We start from the raw sequence: 19,659 nt of genomic DNA, 5'->3' as shown, positions 1-19,659 counted from the left end.
GCAAGAGATATTACAATTTGAAACCGACTTTAGTAATGAGAGACATAGATGCATTCTAATGTGATAGAATTTTTTTGAAGGTCAGCAAAATTTCTCATTAAATTGACCTATGTGCTGAAATGCAAAGTGCAAAACGGACACAAATAATAATACATAAACGGTTAAAGCAGATGAAAATTGAGCAGATAAGACTCAAACTTTATTAGCTAGGTTGGATCCGCATAAAAAATTAATTAAAATATACAAAGTATTACTTAATTAAAAGCTTTCTATTGAAAATAGAAATTTTATTTTACTCAACTATAACACAAAAATTGTTGTGGGTGTAACTGAAATAAATCAATCAAACTCACAGCAAACAGATGCACAATAAAGGTGGCAAGAATTTGCGGCTCATCTAAAGCCTTTCCAGATAACATGTGTTGGTAAAGCCGCTCGTCTGCAATGCTATTTAGGAGCTCTTTCCTGTTGCAGCTCTTGAATTCCTCGACGGTGTTGGTGTGCAACAAGACTCCTGGGCATGAAAACATCAAGAAGGCAACGCCAGTCAATTCCTCCTTCGAGCTGCTTTCCAGCCAGGTCTTCACCAAATTCTGTGCCTTGGACTTCAGTGACCCGTGGCTCCTCCTGCACTCCATGGGCTGAGTAATGCTGCTGAAGAAGTCATCTTCCCCATCCTCGTCATTGCTGGTGGTGCTGCTGCCCTCTTCAACGGTCTCCCTCAGGGCGGTCTCCACGGCGGTCTCCATGGCCTTCTGTACCCTGCTGAGATGACTGTGATTATGCTTTTCCAGCCAGAACAGGCGAAACTTAGGGTGGAAGGCCGCTGTCAGCTGGCACTCCTTGTCTTCTAGGAGGGACCCAAACCTTTTCGTGATGCCTGCCAGCATTGCGTCCACCAGAGGACTGCAGTACAGGACGTCTTGTGTTACTGCCAGTAACACAAGACGTGATTGGCTGACGAACATTTGATGACGTAGTCAGCCGTCAGTGTGGGCGTGGCACATGGCTTATGATACTTAGAATTAAATCAGAGATTTTAAAACATTTTTAGCGGACTGCCAGTTAGCGGAACTAAATTTAGCGGAAGCTAATTGGTCCGCTAAAGGTTTTCAAAGTTAGCTGAACAGCTAATCCGATAAGGAAAAAGTTAGCTTCGCTAATTAGCGGTTAGCGGATTAGCGGAACTGTGCCCACCACTGGGTAGGGGTTACCTGTTCCTTTGTCCAATACTCCTCCAGGGTCTTGATAGGCTCTTCTATAGTCTCCTTATGGCTGATGAAAGCCGGAAACGCAAACCAATAGATATAGTGGTATTTCTTCAGGTCCTGCAAGAGATATTACAATTTGAAACCGACTTTAGTAATGAGAGACATAGATGCATTCTAATGTGATAGAATTTTTTTGAAGGTCAGCAAAATTTCTCATTAAATTGACCTATGTGCTGAAATGCAAAGTGCAAAACGGACACAAATAATAATACATAAACGGTTAAAGCAGATGAAAATTGAGCAGATAAGACTCAAACTTTATTAGCTAGGTTGGATCCGCATAAAAAATTAATTAAAATATACAAAGTATTACTTAATTAAAAGCTTTCTATTGAAAATAGAAATTTTATTTTACTCCACTATAACACAAAAATTGTTGTGGGTGTAACTGAAATAAATCAATCAAACTCACAGCAAACAGATGCACAATAAAGGTGGCAAGAATTTGCGGCTCATCTAAAGCCTTTCCAGATAACATGTGTTGGTAAAGCCGCTCGTCTGCAATGCTATTTAGGAGCTCTTTCCTGTTGCAGCTCTTGAATTCCTCGACGGTGTTGGTGTGCAACAAGACTCCTGGGCATGAAAACATGCCAGGACTGGAAGTCTCATTTGCAGGCCTGACGAGAAGATTATTCATATATGGGGAAATAGAAGGGTGGATGATATTTTCTTAGCTAAATGATGCACATGACATATAGGTTTGCAGTACCAGAGTTTAATCAAGATATAATGTGAGAACAGATAACATACATAATTGCAGAAGTGAGTAGATACACATAAAAAATTAGTATAAAATTCAATCGAATAATCCTGATATAATGTTAGGATCAGACAAATTAGTAAATTGGCTTGAAGCAGAAAGTTTTCAATCCCACTGCAAACAAACAATCTCTGACTCAAATGAAAAAATAACTCACTTCTTTAGCAGAAGTTCTTGATTACTAAGAATTGTCTTTAATCCTGAGTAATTCAACATTTAAAAAGAACTAAAACTCTCCAATAGCTTGAAACTTTAGGTAATCTTTCTTATTTATCTTTATTGATCATCAATGTCATCAGATGTATGGATTACATTTAGACTACCCTATGTTTATACCTTGCAAAAGCACTGTATAGAATGGATAATCTTGGTGCCTGCCCTTGATCTTCGGTGTTGACATATCCTCCACGTAGACACACCGGATCTGTGTTCAACTTGTATTCTTCAAGCTGTAGATCATAAAAAATATATTTTAGTCCAATAAAGAGGGTAGTGATAAAACTGAAAATTATGTGGAACCATGTTTCCAGCAAAATATTTTATTTATTATATGAACAATTGTGCCATAATAGAATGACAATATATCCATATGGTTATGATATTTTTTGTGTCACTATTCCTACTACATGAAGAGTTGACAACAAAGAACATCTCATATCTATTAAATAGGAACTCATTCAGCTCATTGCAGGAATGAGTACCTATTAATTCCTAGTATCTTGACAACTATTTAGTTGTTGCATTGATACTTGGATACATTTCAGAGATTTCATGCACATAGATACTATTACAATATAAATACAAAGAAAGCTTCAAAAATCCAATAAACCATTCTACTAGGAAAATTTTGATCATTTTACTACGTTTTTCTTAGCTCGCTTTCGTGTCTGTCTGTCTGTGATGATCAAATCTTGCAATCGATATTTCACCAACTTTCCCACTAGCTTAAGTCAAGGATCAATACACAGATGTAGAATTGATCAAAAATATGTTGCCAAATTATATCATAAACACTTGAAAAAATATTGAACACACCTTCTTCTTGTTGAATGTATACCAGAAACCAACATCAACTGAAGAAGCAAAGGGGGCATACTTCAGCTGAGTCCCAACACAAGCTGGCACCAATGCCATCCTCTGGATTCTTGTCAAGTCCTGGTGTTAATCTGAAAAAATTGCAAGTTCATTAAATGAGCTTCATAAGAGCATGCTTGCATAAAAAACCTAGTATTTTCATGCCAGTTATGACAGTTACCAGAGCCAGCACTTGTAGATTAAAATCAAATCATTGAATCTAGAAGCAGCTCAGGGAACAAAAATGAATAACAATATAAGGAGAAATCATAACTGATTCATTCTATATAGTTTTTGCAATAAAACTTTTGAATTTTGGAACAAAGAATGAGTGCAGTCCTTTTTAACCTTTCAATAAAAAAAATATGAAGCACAGGTCAAAAATCCTTTGTGTTGCTGAAGTTGTAAAAGTACATAGATTCACATCAATTAAAATACATAGATCACATCAATTAAAATCTTACCAGAATTTCTTATTCAATGCCTGGCCAAATCAACATTAGAATTTTGTAGTTTGGACTTAAAGGTAATACAAAAATAACAGGCACTCAAGAAATAAAGAACCATTGTTGAAATAAAACCAATGTGATGACATAATATTATCTAGCATACTAGCCAACTATTCTGTTCCCAAGACTAAGGCCAGAAACTTCTACCTTCTACTGAAATTCTAAAATAAATAAATATACTTTCTATTGAAATTAGAAAAAAAAAATCTTCTTATTGACATTTACAAATAAGCTATTTTTGAAGAATTTTCAAAGTCTAATAGATGTTGTTAAATTGAAATTGTATAAATCTTCCTCAATCTACAAAAATTACCACTTCCAAATTGACAAGTACTGTCAATGACAGTATTGACAGAAGTTATCACTAAGCAGCAATTGCTCCAAATAGAGCACTTGACTCACTACTTGTCAATAAAAACTGTACCATTGTCTTCAAAACTACAATTTTTAAGTTTTGCTAAATTTATGGCCACATGATAACTAAAAAAATTTGATTATGCCTCAGCTCAGTTTGCTCAACTAAACTGATACTTTCTTTCAAAGGCTGGCAACAAAAGTGCTGTAACAAAGTTGGGGAAATTGATGGGAAATGTCATCATTTTAATTATACTGTCATCTTAACTTTGATGATTGATAGAATCTGTATAGTAATGCAACAAAAACTAAGAGTTAGAGTAAAAATAAAATAGGGAGTTGTGACCAATCACCATGAATGATGAATCTATGATGCTTCCAGATAAAAAAATACTTTGTGACCATACACTGAAAGTCTGAAGATTAGAAAACTGTTTTTTCCTACTTAAATTTTAATTCTCATTACAAATCAACTTTTTATGACTTCCAAGTTGCACACTTAATTACCAGGAAATTTATTGCTTGATGTCAAATTAATTTTTTTTTTTTGGAAAATAAATATAAAGTGAACTCTAGCACCCTAATGGCCAGAGCCTAAAGAGAAGATTGGCAGAAAGCCAGAAAACAATCACATCATCACATGACACATGTGAATTGAATAAAAAGGCTCATGAATCTGGCCAATTTCACCCCTTTATTTTTATTTGCATTTTCTGACTTTTTTTCAGCAAATCATAAGAAAAAGAACCTATTTTTAACCACAATTTTCAATTTCAAGTATCACCTGTGAAATGACCAGGTGGAAGTGCAGTTTCACTTAGTTTCACTGGCCACTGCAGTGCCCATTTTCAATTGCAAATAAGCTGCAATTTTAATAGTTTAACAATTTAGGTGTAATCCATATAAAGCCAAAATAAAACTAAATCAACATTAAATATTTGAGCTTTTTTACTTAAATTCCATTCTTCACATTTTATACATGATTATAATTTTGTGAGAGCACATGTGCACAACAGTGATGACACGCAAGACGCAAGTTAAAGCAGTTTATAGCTACATACCGCTTGTAAACTTAGGCTAGTTACCGACTTACCGTGTAGCACTTCAAGTCTAGTTCAAGGCCAAGTCCAGCTTACTAGTTACTGCCGTGATTCAATGTTGAAATTTTAGATTTCCAAAATTGAAAAGAACAACGTTCAGCCACAGGTTTTTGTTTGTTCAGCGAACAACGTGAATACAAAATGTCAACAGCAAATATAGATAGCGGAATGTTGGCGTTGCCGCGTTAGGAGTATAAAGAGATTGATTTTAGACTCGAGAGAAATAGTCACCTAAAGCAGCCGTTCCGCGCCTGCAGAAAAAATAACGGAAATGGGATAAGTAAATGAAGTGAATTACTCCCTACAAACGATACACAATCTGTTACGAAAATTATCACCAAACGTAGAATTAGGTTACGAAAGTGAAAATTCCAGTCGATTTTAGTCAAAAATTTAGATGAAAAACAAAAACCTTGCGATCGTTCAATTTCGACAAGGCCTCATCACGTAATACACGATATAACAGCCTTCTAGCTAATGAATACCAGAACGGTTGCCTAACAAAATCTTTAGAAAAATTACGCTGCAGTAATTGCGACCAACTTCCAACAGTTTTGCAAATCATCGAGTCTATCTTAAAAATTAGTAACCCTGGACGTATATTCCGTTTTACGTTATGAAAAATAAGTGCAGAGCAAAGTAAATTATTACAAATCTATCGCTATGGAAGACTTTTCCTTTCAAATGGTTGCGCAATGTTGTTTAAATTGCATACAATAATATCACAAAAACGAGTTAAACCTCGTTAATACATTTTGCTAAAGAAGTGCGGTATATTCAGCTTAGAGCTGCAAATACATTCCAATTCCCTGAGAAGCAAATAAAAACAAAATTTACAATGAAGTACATAAACTAGGTAACTAACGGGCCAAAACGATGCCGCGTCAGAACACAATTTAAACAAACATATTCTGTGTCAAAACGAATTTTCAACAGAAATAATTCCTTCGTCAGGAAACTCAACAAAAAATATCCCGCTTCCATTTCTGAACGGAATCAGGCCAATTTTCGGTTCCACTACATTCCAGTGAAGTCTTAATCTGTACACTACAAAAATATCTGTAAAGTGTAAACATTTTCAGTAAGTATCTTCTAGACAGCTAGGATTCCGTTCCAGAAAAGCTTCTATCCGCCAAAGATAGAAGCTTCTATCCACTTTTGAAAAAAACTTTCCTATTTTACTAATTCAAGTTACAGTACAGTAGGAAGCTAAGGGTCCACCAAAACTGCTAAACATTATCTCAATTGCAGCCATGTAAGACAGCACTTGGTCCATAAGTAACTCCGAAACATAATCTCAATAGCAGTCATGTAAGACAGCTCGTGTTCCATAAGTAACTGCGAAACAATCTTAATTGCAGTCGAGTAAGACAACACTTGGTCCATACGTAACTGCGAAACATAATCTTAATTGCAGTCGAGTAAGACAGCTCGTGGTTCAGCAACGGCCGCCAAAGACGACACCAGAGATGGACGCAACCACCAGAGGGCGGCTATGAGGAGAGCACCGGCGGCAGCTCCAGCCCCCACCGTCTTCACCCACACGCGGGGAGCATCAGGACCGCTTGCCACCAATAGATCAGAGGGGGCGAGGGAAGCATCTTCCGATATCTGATTAAAGGAATCAATTTTATTGCGAATAATTTAAATCACAACTTTCGCGTTCCTTTACCAAAAATTCTAATTTTCTCATCTAATGACAAAATTCTGCATTAATGAAAATTATTACGGTGTTTTCACGAACAGCTGACATGAAACTTTTTATTATTAAATTTACAATTTAGCGACCTTTATCGTTGACGTGAAGTCTTATTCAGTACCTAAAAACTATTTGCAACGACAGGAGTATAAAAAAAAAACAGAAAATCGAGTAGACGTGCCAGGCAATATACTCTTTGATATTACCACACAACAAGACCCCCAATAACCTTCTGAAGATGCGCAGTTAGGAAGAGAGTGGTGCTGTGCAGTCTATTGATGGAGGCCGCCGCTTGCTGCGTGCTGCTGATGAGCGTTTGTATGGAACAGTTGGTCGTGTTGTGATGCAGATGCTCTGACGAGGCGCTAGACTCTAGTTGCTGACGTAGGAATGCGAGAGTTGCTTCCAAGAAGCTCACGTGCTTGTTCACGTTGCCGATCATCGACATTGCGTCGGTCAAGCTGCCCCAGAACAAAAAAAGAATGTTTAAAATATATTTGTGATACGCACATAATAGTTCTACAACAAATTGCGATGAAAAATATTAAAATATTTGAATATATACATGGAAGTAGCAAATCTAACTTAGATCAAATCTTTTTACGGTCCGGGTGCAATTAATAAATCTCTAAGCACTCCATAGCAGCGTGCACATTAAGTCATTATCTTCAATGAAGATAATGACTTAATATACACTTACTTAATGACTTAATAATAATATATAGATAATAACTTAATTATTTCATAACCATGTGTTATTCTCAATATTCATAATCACATCTCTGCAGGAATCTCGAGGCTCGCAGCTATTAAGCATACAAATGATACAATCAATAATTTTTTAGTCATCAGTGCTTGTTTGAGTATTTTTCAGAATTTACAATTTTGTTTTTACTATCGGGGTACAAAGGCACTAAAAAAGAATACAGTGGAATTGAAATAATAAGTTTTACATTCTGTTTGGATTTAGCAGATTTGATTTCTTCACTAAATGAATGAACGTGTTTAAATTTCCGGCTAATTTTCCTGATTGTAGGCAAGTTCCCTATTTTGTGTGTAAGGTTCACCTGATGTAGGGAGCAGAACTGAGAGGAGCGATGCTGGACGGCTGCCAGGCCTTCCTGTGCATCTCAGCGATGGCGGAGAGTAGCTTGTGTTGTACACCCACATCCCCGACACCCAGGTCACTCAGTTCCCCGGCACTCAGGCGAAGGAATCCCACCAGGTCGATCTGTTCAGACGAATTTATAAAGCTTCTATTGCCACACCACAATAGAAGGAATATGATCAGCTCCAACGAGTGATATTTATTGTGTCGGACTGCGGCAATCTTCTCAGTGATCTCAGTTTCATTTTGTTTTATTATGGACCAATGTGGCCCCAAGTGCGATTGATCTGGGGAGTGATATTCACAATGAACGCGAGCATGATGATTATAAGTCAATCGAAAGAAATAATAACTACACAAAAAGAGCTTCTTCATGGTAATTGAACGCCACAGAACCTAATAGAAGCTAAAATGCGTTAACGGTTTATATATTTTGACAGGTCGTCTCTGAAAATATGTAAACTTTATCTCCATAGTGCAGTGTTAAATTCAACAGAACACATCCGCACATGAAATTTTCGAAGGAAATACATCACAATGATCAGTTAATATTCCCTGCGCACATTTAACAAAAAATATATTTGGAAGTAGCAAATCATTCAAGAATGATTCTCAAGAACCAAATTAACAAAACCAAAAACCTAGTAATTCAAGAACCAAAAAAAAAAAAAAACATAACCACTCCAAGTGGAGAAATAAATATCTGAAAACAATATCTTTGATCTCATGCCGAGGCGGATGAAATTTATGAACCTTGTGTTTAGCAAAAAGTGGACTGAGATGAGAGAGCCCCAGGCCAGCAAGCACCATGTCCAGGTCGGAGCAGTGCTCCTGTTGGGGGGCATCCTGGCTTGGCGACGAGGAGTTGCTGAGCATCGATTCTGGTACTGATATTGGAGTCCCAAGCGCTGCAGCTTCAACAATTTCTGCTAGCTGTTGAAAAATTTCCAAATTAATTAAGGGCCTGAAATTTTTTATTGAATTTGGCCAACAAAAAAGGCCAGTCTCCACATTCACATTCGAATTTCACACATCCAACCATTGGCACTGAATACCACCTCAAAGTGGTGCTGGGCCCTGGCTACCAGTCACTGGCACTGAAAACCACCTTAAAGTGGTGCTGGGCCCTGGCGATGTCAGCGGCGGTTTGGCCACGCTCGGTGCTGATGACGGCGTCAGCAGAGGCGGCGAGCAGTTCCTGGACGCAAGCCGCGTGCCCTCCGTGGCACGCCCAGCACAGGGACGTCCACCTGCACGAGCCATTAATCAGAAGAATTTTTAATAAGGAAAAAGGCTGACTGGTCAACATAACAGGGCCTATAATAACGATCTTTGAATATGCAAGATCCTCTCATGTCGTCCGGTCAAATCTAGATAATCTATCTGCCGACAGAATGAGTATCTGTACAAGAAGGCCCCACGACCTGCAACACACAGAGGCAGGTGGTTTACTCTAAGTCATGTCCGATGTGCGGAATTCTTCATGCAAACAAGTTTACTTTAAAAAACTGTTCAACATTCGTACTTCCCATTGTTTAGCTATACGTTGACAAAGCCACAAGTCCTATCACAAATCAAGTGAAGAAAAGAACTCAGCGTATACGAATAGGCCTTTTATTCCGGTGCGCAATTTAAACGCTTGAATATATCAAAAGACCGTCCCCTATTATCTCTGTAGCATGCCACCCTGCCTGCTAGGTGCATAGCAAAAGCTAACCAATATTATCCCTGAAGGATACCGTCTTCCCCTCCAGGGATACATCAAAAGCTCACCCTTTATTATCCCTGGCGTTCGGCACAGCCCCTGATCTGAGGAGGCGCCGCACGAGGGCCGACCTGCCCTCTTTGCTGGCGAACATGAGGGGCGTGATCTTGTGACGCTCGGCGGCGTTAACATTCGCGCCGTACCTCAGCAGCAGATCCACACACACCAGCAGGCGGGCTTCAGATCCTGTGCAACGGGACTCTGCTTAATCTTGCATCTATTAACGAGAACTCTGCTTACCAGCACTTTATGGAAGTTACCCGGCGGTAACTTTAGTAACACGATTTCATGTGTGAATAACATTAATGGGATTAATGTATCAGAAGACTCGTGGAAAATCTTTATCTCATTAAAGAAAATATCAGACATTTAGATACGAACAGCATTGCTGGCTGACAATATATTCTTAGAAAGTAGTTTAAGGTACAATTATGTGGTCTAGTATTAGCATAAATAAAAAAAAAAACAAGACAAGTACCGTAACCATTAAACAGGCTCTGTGGCAGTGAATGTTCAACAAACTACAGCTCGCAAAATTACCAGGTGGATGTTGATGACTATCTCATCAGATTGAGAAATCTCATTTAAATCCTAGAATAGACACAAATATAAGCTATGCCACTAATGTCGAAAAACTGAAGATCGTTTCCATGAAAAAACTCATCATCTTATCATCACATCGTCCTCATCATCTCATCACATCATCGTCCTCATCACATCTTATTACATCTATTGATTCTATTCCACTTAAAAACGACTCAAGCGCTTGAGTTTCCATGATTTATAATGCCGGAACAAGCACATGCATCTACATTTCCTGAAGATAACCATAATGTAGCTGCTTTTCTATCTCTCTACCAACCTGTAGTAGCCACCGTCGAGCTTCCCACAGCCCCTTCGATGACGTTGCTCGCGGCATCGTCATTTCCAGCTACGTTGCTGTCGTTGTCATTTCGCTCGTTGTTTTCATGGCGGCCGACAGTTGAAATATTCTTGTCACGGACGCTGCTGGCACACGCGGCCATCAAAGGAGTGAACAGTTCTGAGCAGAGTAACAAATTTTATTGATATGAAAAAGTATAACAAATGCAGAAGGATATCGTGGATGCCGGTTTAAAAATATTATATGTGGTGCGGCTGGACGCGACTAAACTTGAAAAGATAAATTATAGGAAGATCAATATATGAGTATTGCCATGTCTCTGAAAGCCACAATTTTAAAATTATTCATTACATGCGCAGTAAATCATACCGTGAGTTATAATATTCTCAACTTTATCAGAAAAAAAGTTTCATCTACCACAGTGTCAAGTTATCAAGATTTATACAACTGTCGCTTCGCTAGAGATAAATTTATTTTCGTCAAAACATAGACGTGAACATCTATTCTACTTAACAGTGTAACTACCGAAAAAAATATAATCTAACTAGCCTGATCTGCGCCAGAATATTTCAAACGAACACAATAGAATTTCATCGCCAATTATTCGATTACCAAGGCATTGCAGTCACAGTTTATGTTTGTCGTCTTCGCGCCTAGAAAGAATTGGTTGCGTAGAATATACCGGTTTTCAATAGAATGTCCGGCAGCGCGTATGTAACCCATTGAGTGACATTCGATGCTTGCTCAACATTTTATTTTTACACACTTTGCTGCAAGCTACTCGATTAAGGTCCAGTTCCGCTGGCCCTCGTGCGAGGCCCTTTTTAATTAGTGAATGTCAGTAAAGAAAAACTTAGCAAGGAGGATTATTTAGGACGACCGTTTTACTAACTTCAAGTAGATTAGCAACGATCTAAATCAATAATGGATCCCAAATGGACCTGAAAATGCAATTTTTTAGTCGCCATGCACGAGATGCAGAAAGAAATGAAGCCTTTACAGCCAATCATGTATTGTACCGACATTAGTGAAGAAACAAGCTTATTGTAGAATGACAAATTGGCAACAAGATAGACTGCTATAGAATAGTGATTCGGAGTTATGTACTCATAGAAGCCTTAAATACATTGACTACTTATAGCTAAATTCATCAATTAGGCACTGATAATAGAACTCGGCGCTCATGCGTTGAGCTCTATTCAATATTTCAATACTGCTGGGAACCTGCCATTTGTTTTAGAGCGCAAAGCCGTACGATCGGGTAAACGCAAAAAAAAAACGCATTGAGAACAAAAACGTTAAGAAGCTTCACCTTTGTGGAAGTTGGGATCAGCTTTGTTATCGAGCAGCAGCTTGACGACCTCGACTTGGGCAGCTGAGCAGGCGAACATCAGAGCCGTCCATCCCTGCCTGCTCGCACACATTTATTATAGTTAAGACCGTAAAAATTATATAACCATTCCATAATAATTACATACGCACGGAGAGCTTGGAATGAAACCGCAAGTAATTACTTCATGCGTGTTGAATTATAACGCGGTACGAGTTATAATTATAATAATTATATATCAGTGCGACACGAGATTATGAAACAGTACGGGACGAAAAACGAAGTATGAAAAGAATCTCGAGTTCATGCCAGTCCAAGTTTGATATGTGCTGCGTCAAACACGAATCTGCAAATAAACATGAACGAAAATATTATTCAACTGCAGCACGCGGATTTTCTGGGAAGATGAAGGTAGCACCATAGCAGAACGCGTATGGATTACAATGGACGTGCAAACTGTTTTCAATAAACTGTTTTCGGTGAAGTAAAATGCTCAGTTTGATCTCAAACTTCCTTTCAAATGTAACAAAAAATCTACCGCTTCAGAGGCATCAATTTCACTGTAAGCTCTTACCCTAATGCATCCGCTCAGTTTTTATTAGGTATACCTGCAGCTTTTTATTAGGTATACTTACAGCTTTTTACTATGTATACCTGCCCAAATTGCAGTGCAAAAACAGGGCAACACGAGCGCCTCTACTTCCCAGTGCGCAATCCTACAGAGTTCGATCTGCTCACGCTTAAGATTGTTGGCAAATATGAAACATTCAACACTAAAGTCAAGGAGATTAAATAAAATGAAAGGAGCGGAATTCTAGGATGGTAAATAAAGTAATGCATTTCGGCAAGATTTTGATAAGCGCCCATGTGGTAATAGACTATATAAATGATCTACATTCAATAATAAATATAATATACAAACAGTACATTACATGCCTAAATATACACAAACAGAGTAACGGTGAAGGCAGACTTCATAATGTCTTCTCAGTATATATCGGCTACGTACATATCACCTTTTCTATTTCTCAAAATGCAATAATTTCTGAAAAATTTATCTCCATCAGGCCTCCTCCGAAACAAAGTTATCCTAAATTGGAAACAATTCGTTAATTTAGTAGTCAAGCAAAAATAGATATATTGTACTAATGATTTACTATAAGCCATTGATTGCGGCAGTGCGGTACTGAGAACATTTTTATAATTGAATGAAACATATACCAATTAAATATATCCTATATAAACATATTCACTCTAGAACGCGAGGTACAGTATAGATCACCAGAGAACTCGTGATGATATTAAGAAGTAGTAGTAAGTAGTAACCTACGATGATCGTAAAAACTTCCACTTTTTAAGAACATCAAACAGCTAACGACGATCGTATAAACTTGAAATGATCGCGAAAATTACCTCCACCCATAAAACAGCTTACGATGACTGTATGAATATATGACAATCGTAAAAACCTCGACTTATTAAGAACCTACACTTATCAAACAGCTAACGACGATTGCATAATTTTAAAATGATCGCGAAAATTACCTCCACCTATAGAACAGCTTACGATGACTGTACGAATATACGACGATCGTAGAAACATCCGCTTGTTAAAAACCTATACTCATCAAACAGCTGACGACGATTGTATAATCTTAAAATGATCGTAAAAATTACCTCCACCCATAGAACAGCTTACGATGACTGTATGAATATACGACGATCGTAAAAACCTCCACTAATTAAGAACATCCTCATCATTAAGACCCTCGAGCGCCTGACCTGAGCGTCTGGTCGACACACACGCCCGTCTTGAGGACGCTGGTGACGGCGTCAGGGCGACCCTGCAGCGCCGCCTGCCGCAGCTCCTGCAGCAACTGCGATGAGTGCATCTGCAATGCCATGTTTTATGTTAGACTTTATATTCTGTTAAATACTTTTAATATGATGATTACTTTCTGCCACATACGTAATTTTTTACTCCACCTTCTTCTAATGCCTAATAAATCAACCTTCATTCTTTCCCAAATACTTATTATATTTAGTTTAATCTTTTCGTAAATAGTCGTCACAAATGAAACTCATCAAAGCCATTAAACTCTTACATGGATTGAAAGCTTCATACAAACGAAGGGAAACTCCGTAGAATCTCTTTAATAATTTACAACAATGTGAGGAAGCCACAATAATTGTAACTTAGCGCCTTAATGATGCAATTATAGACGTAACGCACCACGGGAAGCAGCACATTACAGCTGCAAGCAGTTATATACATCTCCGGGATTACAGCGTTCAAGATGAAGCAGCCCAATATTGAATACAAGCAATGCATGCGAAAATTTATACCTAGATATTGAATAAATGAAAGGCATGCGGAAAAGAGATAAAATACCAGCAGGGAAGTTAGGTTCCTTACGAACGATGTGAATTTGAACGAATTCCCGCTAGGAATGGAAGTGCTACAGAATTACTATCTCTTTGCAACACAGTTAAGAGAACCACGTAGGCCGATAGGGCACGACAATATTTACGCTTCTGCTGCAACTGAAATCATTTTTTAGAGTTAGATATTTTAGCTACATGAAATTATACCTCAGTGAGGTATATTTCAATCCATTGTCTACAGATGAAACTAAATTCATTGAATAACATAGAAATCGGCTAAATAATCAGTAGACAAGAGGTTAAGATTTTGAATTCCGGATTTTATTTTGAATGCCCAGATTTTAGGTGTCAGCCACTCATTGAAACTCGACCATATCGCTGTTTTTTTCAGGTTAACATATAAAAAAAAGAAGTAGGTATGCATTGGGTTTCATATGTATACCATACATGTATACACAAATTGACCTATATGTTATACAGGTTATGCTAATTTCAGGAAAAAACCGAGACACGGTTCAATTTCACAGTTTGGCCGGCCACCAGAACGCTGGCCAAATAGCTTGTTCACCGTTATTTCGACGTAAGTAATATGAAGGTAACCAAAAGATCAGGTTCACACCATACTGCTGGGCACGTTCCAGTCACGGTCCAGTCCAATATTCTTTCGTGCATTTCAATAGAAACATTCCTAACAGCCGTGTAAGGTACCTGCCATGACCATGGTATGAATAAATATTTGCAAATGTTTTAATTAATATTGGACTGGCATTCGTCCGGCAGTGCGGTGTAAGCCCGGCAAAAGTGCACAACCACACACCCGCTGCTGGTGGAGGGACGACAAGGACAACGTAGATCGTCCCGCTCTGAGAGACGAGGAGACGGGAGTGCTTCTGCCGCTGTAGCTGCCTTGGGCGCTGCTGCATCGAGAAGGCAGATCTGCACATACATCATTGAGCTTCACACGTTGCTCTTATACCATGAATATAATATACTATGAATAATACAGCTCTTATATTATACATTCATCTGTTGGTATCCTGCTTCACACGCTGCTGTAGGATCTTGTTAGTTGGCACTACAATATCATGCGTTCAATACAGTATTAACCATAATACTATGAATATAATAAAATAGAAACCGCAATACTATAATTTTTCATATACATGAATCTTTTAATGCCCCACTAGAAGTTACCAGGGTCAGAAAATAATCAGTCTGAAATCATCAGTTCGTGATAAATAAAAATCGGTGTTATTAGCGTTATCTAGAATTACACCACACTTAATTTGAACAAATTACCTCCCGCAAGAGACACGCCCCTGACCCAGTCGTTCCTCGACGATGACGAGAAATCCGTTGGAAGAGATAAAGGGCCGTCATCCTGTTGAATATGTACAACTATAGACAGGAATTAGTAATAGTGTTTTCTGCGTTCTTAGCAGGATTGTTTCAGGGGTTTAGAACCCGCAACTACCTGCTGATATCTTGGTACTTTGAACTGGAACTGCTGGGCCACCCTGCACAGTAGCTACAGTAATTCATATGATATAACACGACTTGCATCAAGTAGAATGGTATTTAACCTTTGCCGAACTTTGGAGGTACAAATGTATATGCCTACAGTACATACGAGCATGAAGTTTCAAAATTATTCAATCTGGCATACAAGTTGCAATGGGAACCGGCGTTGTGCTTCCTCACGGAAATAGCCGTCGTGCAATATAACAGAGTTGGTACCTATAATGACCTCAACGAAACCAAGTCAATACTCTCGAGAGTAACTACAACGGGAAAAAATCACGAAAATTAACCCCAGGCTGGCGGTTGGCGCAATACAAGTCCTTGCACCAGGCATGAAATTGATCATAGTACATTATAATGTGAAAATATTTTTATAATGCCATATTGGCCAGTCGCTAATACCTTAACAACACGGCCACTCTTACCGATTTCGGCCAAAACGTTCCCTGCTAGCTGCGGGTTTCGAACCTCTTAACACGCTGCTTAAATCCTGGTGATCTCAACTACTCGGCCACCTCGAATATAGTTTGTGGAACCCTCACTATCACAACTTGCTTTAGTAGACGTAGCGGCCAATTTTTCGTCTGCGGTTGGTGGGTTTGGCTTAAAAAGCTGTCAGGGATTGTCTGAGGGAGTTAGGAACTAGCAACTATTTTGAATAGAACGACCCCGGTCAGCGCATGAGCTTACCGATGTCACATACAGAGCTCAAGAACACAATAACACAAAATTAAATACAATCATATATAGGTCGTAGTCTTTGGTTCATTCGATAGGTTCTTTATCAGTGAACATCTGCTACAAGCTGAACATAGTCCACGAACTTTCACGATAACGCAGAACTACGCGCGACGCCGGCCGAACGTAAGAGGCTTACACTAACCGGCCAAGCCCTGCCATGCAAACTTAATCCTGAATGAATGCCAACAGCATCAACTCACCATCGTTGCCATCACTTTAATGCCATCGCGTAACTAAGAATAGCTCACGTCATCGATGTCGTACCCAAAAATACAATTGCATATGCACACACTCAGAAAAATTAATGGGTCCTACTGACAAATAGTGACCCATTCTGCATGTGGCACAAGTACGCCCTCTCACTGGGTCAGAATGACCCACACAATGGCAAAAACTGCATCGTTGTTGTGAGCATATGGGGGCAGTCATGTTCTGTATTGACAGAACTTAATATTTCATATTTTTTGGCTAAATATTAAATTCCAGAAGATTACCTAGAGAAGGCGATAACAATGCAGCATTAGCAATAGAAGAATTGACTCAAAATCTGCTATTTGTAGGACACCAGTTGGCAATTGAAATGGTCAGATAGTGATACTATGTATGAAATGTATATATTTTCTTAAGTGTAAAGCAAAATAGATTCCATCTATAGGGCCACAGCCACCAAATGTAGACCATGCACAGGTACTATTCAAATGAAGCTCTGTTAAAAATATTATCATTTTTGTAATCAGCAGAAGGTGTAGTATTAAAAGAATAAAGTGTTAAAATACATGAGAAAAGTAATACTGTAATTTGATGTGGAGCAGGAAAAACAATTTAAAAATTTGACTGGCCATAGAATCAACATAGAGCAAGATGCAGATTCAAAGCAAGTAGCTCACCTTGATTGACTCCTCAACAGCATGTAGGGGGTTCCATTTTATTGCTTGTACATTGGACAAAGAAATGTTCTTTTCCATTAGATCTGCAGGGGTCAAGTCAGCATTTCTCTCAAGCTTATTTTGACACGAGTTCAATACCAAAGACTCAGACTCAGAGGTAACTGCATCAGAGCACGAAACATCTCTAGGAACAACAGCCACTTGACAATTACTATTTTCATTTACAGCATCAAACAGAATATCTTTTGACCAACTTCCATCTATGTCAGTAGCAGAACTTGCTGTGATGCATTGAGTTGAAGTATCCTTGGCTTCTACAGTTTCATTGTTGTGTTCATGAAGCACAACCTCGGGTGACAAAGCAGATGTATTAGCTGACCCAGCCCTGAGATAAAAAAATTTTATTTAGTGAACTTGCATAGCAATCCACAAGAAATTAAAGATATTTGATATTTATATAGAACTAAAATCTAGCGGAGACAGGATAAACACAATTTGTTTATCCTGTCATAATTCCTGTTATCCTATAATTTGTTAATAGGACAGAATTGGCAACTGAACAGTAACTAGCAATAGTAAAACAAATTAGTGGCATGACACATAACAAAATTCTCAAATAATTTATGAGATATATAATATAAATATATATTCAGAAAAAATTCATCATATGATGAAAAAAAGTTTAAAACCCATGAGGTTTTAAGCACATTAATATACAAGTCACAGATGCAAAAAAAATTACATATAATAATTTGGAATTCAAATGAAAAATCTAATGAGAACTTTGTAATAACAGTAAAAAGCTCTGCCATATTAGTTTATATAATAAATAAAGTGCATATTACACTTTTATTAAATTATTTTTATTGAAACTGAAAGGTTGCCAGACTAGCTACCTATAGCAACTCAAATACCTAGGTGTCCTGATAATTACCAACATTGATGGTAAAAAATGTCACTATGCATAAATTTTTGAAGTTTGATTATTTTTTACTAATATTTTAAAATGCTCTTTGAGTCTCTCCTTAAAAGATTAACTTCAATTAGAAATTTTGAAAGGTGAAGTACCTATGTATAAACATAATATAGGCATGATTAATTAATGATGAGCTTTAGCAAGACATATTTTGTTCTAAATATGCAATGAAAAATGAACTTTGATACATTTACTGTCATCTACAAACATGATACATCTTGCTAAAAAGCTAAATAAGATAAGACAACCTAAAATTTGACTTTTGCTCAAGGCCAACTTCCAATAAAGTCTGCTGCATTATTTAGATCAATCAAGTGGCCCATTAACTGATTACCTAAGCTTGATTACTATGATATTTTCAAAACAGTTGTCTAGCTGAAGCCTGAAAATCCTTTACTTTGCTAGGAGGCAATTATAGAAATAAACAGAAATTCAAAGATCCTGTGATAATGTGATTGGTGCTAGAAATAGTAGAAATTAGGAAGTAGGAACAATTGATACAAATTGTAGCTGAAGTAGGTAGTGTTCAAAATTTAGCACATTTGGCCATTTGGGCGTTGGCTAAGTGAAAAGTGCAAATAATCCAGTATTGCAGTATTCCAGTTAAGGGCCCAAGGGGAAGGTAGACTGTAGACTCAGGGATTATTTCTAACACACACATTTTCAACTAGGTAATGTAAAATATATTATTATTTTACATATGTAAAATGAAAGGAAATTAATCAAGAATTATATTTAATATAAGATACCATTTAACATTTGCCAGCCTATGAGATTAAAAAAGGCACAAATTGCCAAATTTGGCCACAAAAATGCTCATCTAGCAGACTGGCAGCCCTGGATTCTGGCGACATGTCAAGTCAGTCAGATGAATGATAACATAGCCTAAAACATTAAAAAAGGGACGTGGCGGGTCTTCTAAGAGGCACAGATTTTTAATTGCAAATTATAGTACTACTAGCCCAGCGAAGAGTTAAGGAAAGGTCAAGCTCAGCAAGCAAGAAGCAGTTTCGAGTTTGCAATTAGGCCTATGCGAGTGAGTAGTGACTAGGTATCATGATTTACATTTTTATACATACCTCAAACTATCTGGGACAGGAATAAAATTCCGTTCCTCAAAGTCAAATTCATCTTCACTGTCTACGAAATACATTTTGATTTGTTTCGACAGCTAGACGTATTATACTTTGTTTAAGTTGGTTATGAAATGACGCAGGCTCGCAGCACCAATGAAGTTATTAGCGGCGCCTTTGACGTATTTTAAACCGCAAGTCCGCAAGTGGCCGCAACCGCCGC

The 19,659-nt window shown here is 37.9% G+C and overlaps 2 protein-coding genes across 5 annotated transcripts in view; both read right to left on the bottom strand.

Annotated features, from left to right (window-relative positions):
* Positions 1 to 6,465, bottom strand: part of LOC108665783 (ubiquitin-like modifier-activating enzyme ATG7) — a 16,098-nt gene extending 9,633 nt beyond the window's left edge. Inside the window, exons 1-5 of one of the 4 annotated variants that reach the window (XM_018152582.2) lie at positions 5,062 to 6,465; positions 3,067 to 3,197; positions 2,368 to 2,480; positions 1,684 to 1,888; positions 1,215 to 1,328 (exon numbers count right to left, since the gene is read on the bottom strand). In XM_018152582.2, the coding sequence (XP_018008071.1) occupies positions 1,215 to 1,328; positions 1,684 to 1,888; positions 2,368 to 2,480; positions 3,067 to 3,165 (531 nt within the window). In that variant the 5' untranslated portion in view covers positions 3,166 to 3,197; positions 5,062 to 6,465. The other 3 variants (XM_018152583.2, XM_047881108.1, XM_047881109.1) reach the window with 3 other exon arrangements.
* LOC108665768 (ankyrin repeat, SAM and basic leucine zipper domain-containing protein 1) lies at positions 5,446 to 19,659 on the bottom strand. Its single transcript, XM_018152564.2, has 13 exons — positions 19,443 to 19,659; positions 17,388 to 17,772; positions 15,538 to 15,619; positions 15,056 to 15,174; positions 13,636 to 13,745; positions 11,836 to 11,933; positions 10,503 to 10,682; positions 9,649 to 9,826; positions 8,984 to 9,125; positions 8,629 to 8,808; positions 7,835 to 7,998; positions 6,997 to 7,228; positions 5,446 to 6,679 (listed from the first exon to the last, which is right to left on the bottom strand). The coding sequence occupies exons 1-13, from the start codon at positions 19,514 to 19,516 to the stop codon at positions 6,476 to 6,478; spliced, it is 2,148 nt and encodes a 715-aa protein (XP_018008053.1). The 5' UTR covers positions 19,517 to 19,659; the 3' UTR covers positions 5,446 to 6,475.

This window comes from Hyalella azteca, unplaced genomic scaffold, assembly GCF_000764305.2.
Source record: "Hyalella azteca isolate HAZT.00-mixed unplaced genomic scaffold, Hazt_2.0.2 contig7076, whole genome shotgun sequence".
Taxonomy (NCBI): domain Eukaryota; kingdom Metazoa; phylum Arthropoda; class Malacostraca; order Amphipoda; family Hyalellidae; genus Hyalella; species Hyalella azteca.
Note: the sequence above shows the minus strand (reverse complement) of the source record. Positions and strands in the feature narration are given on the sequence as shown.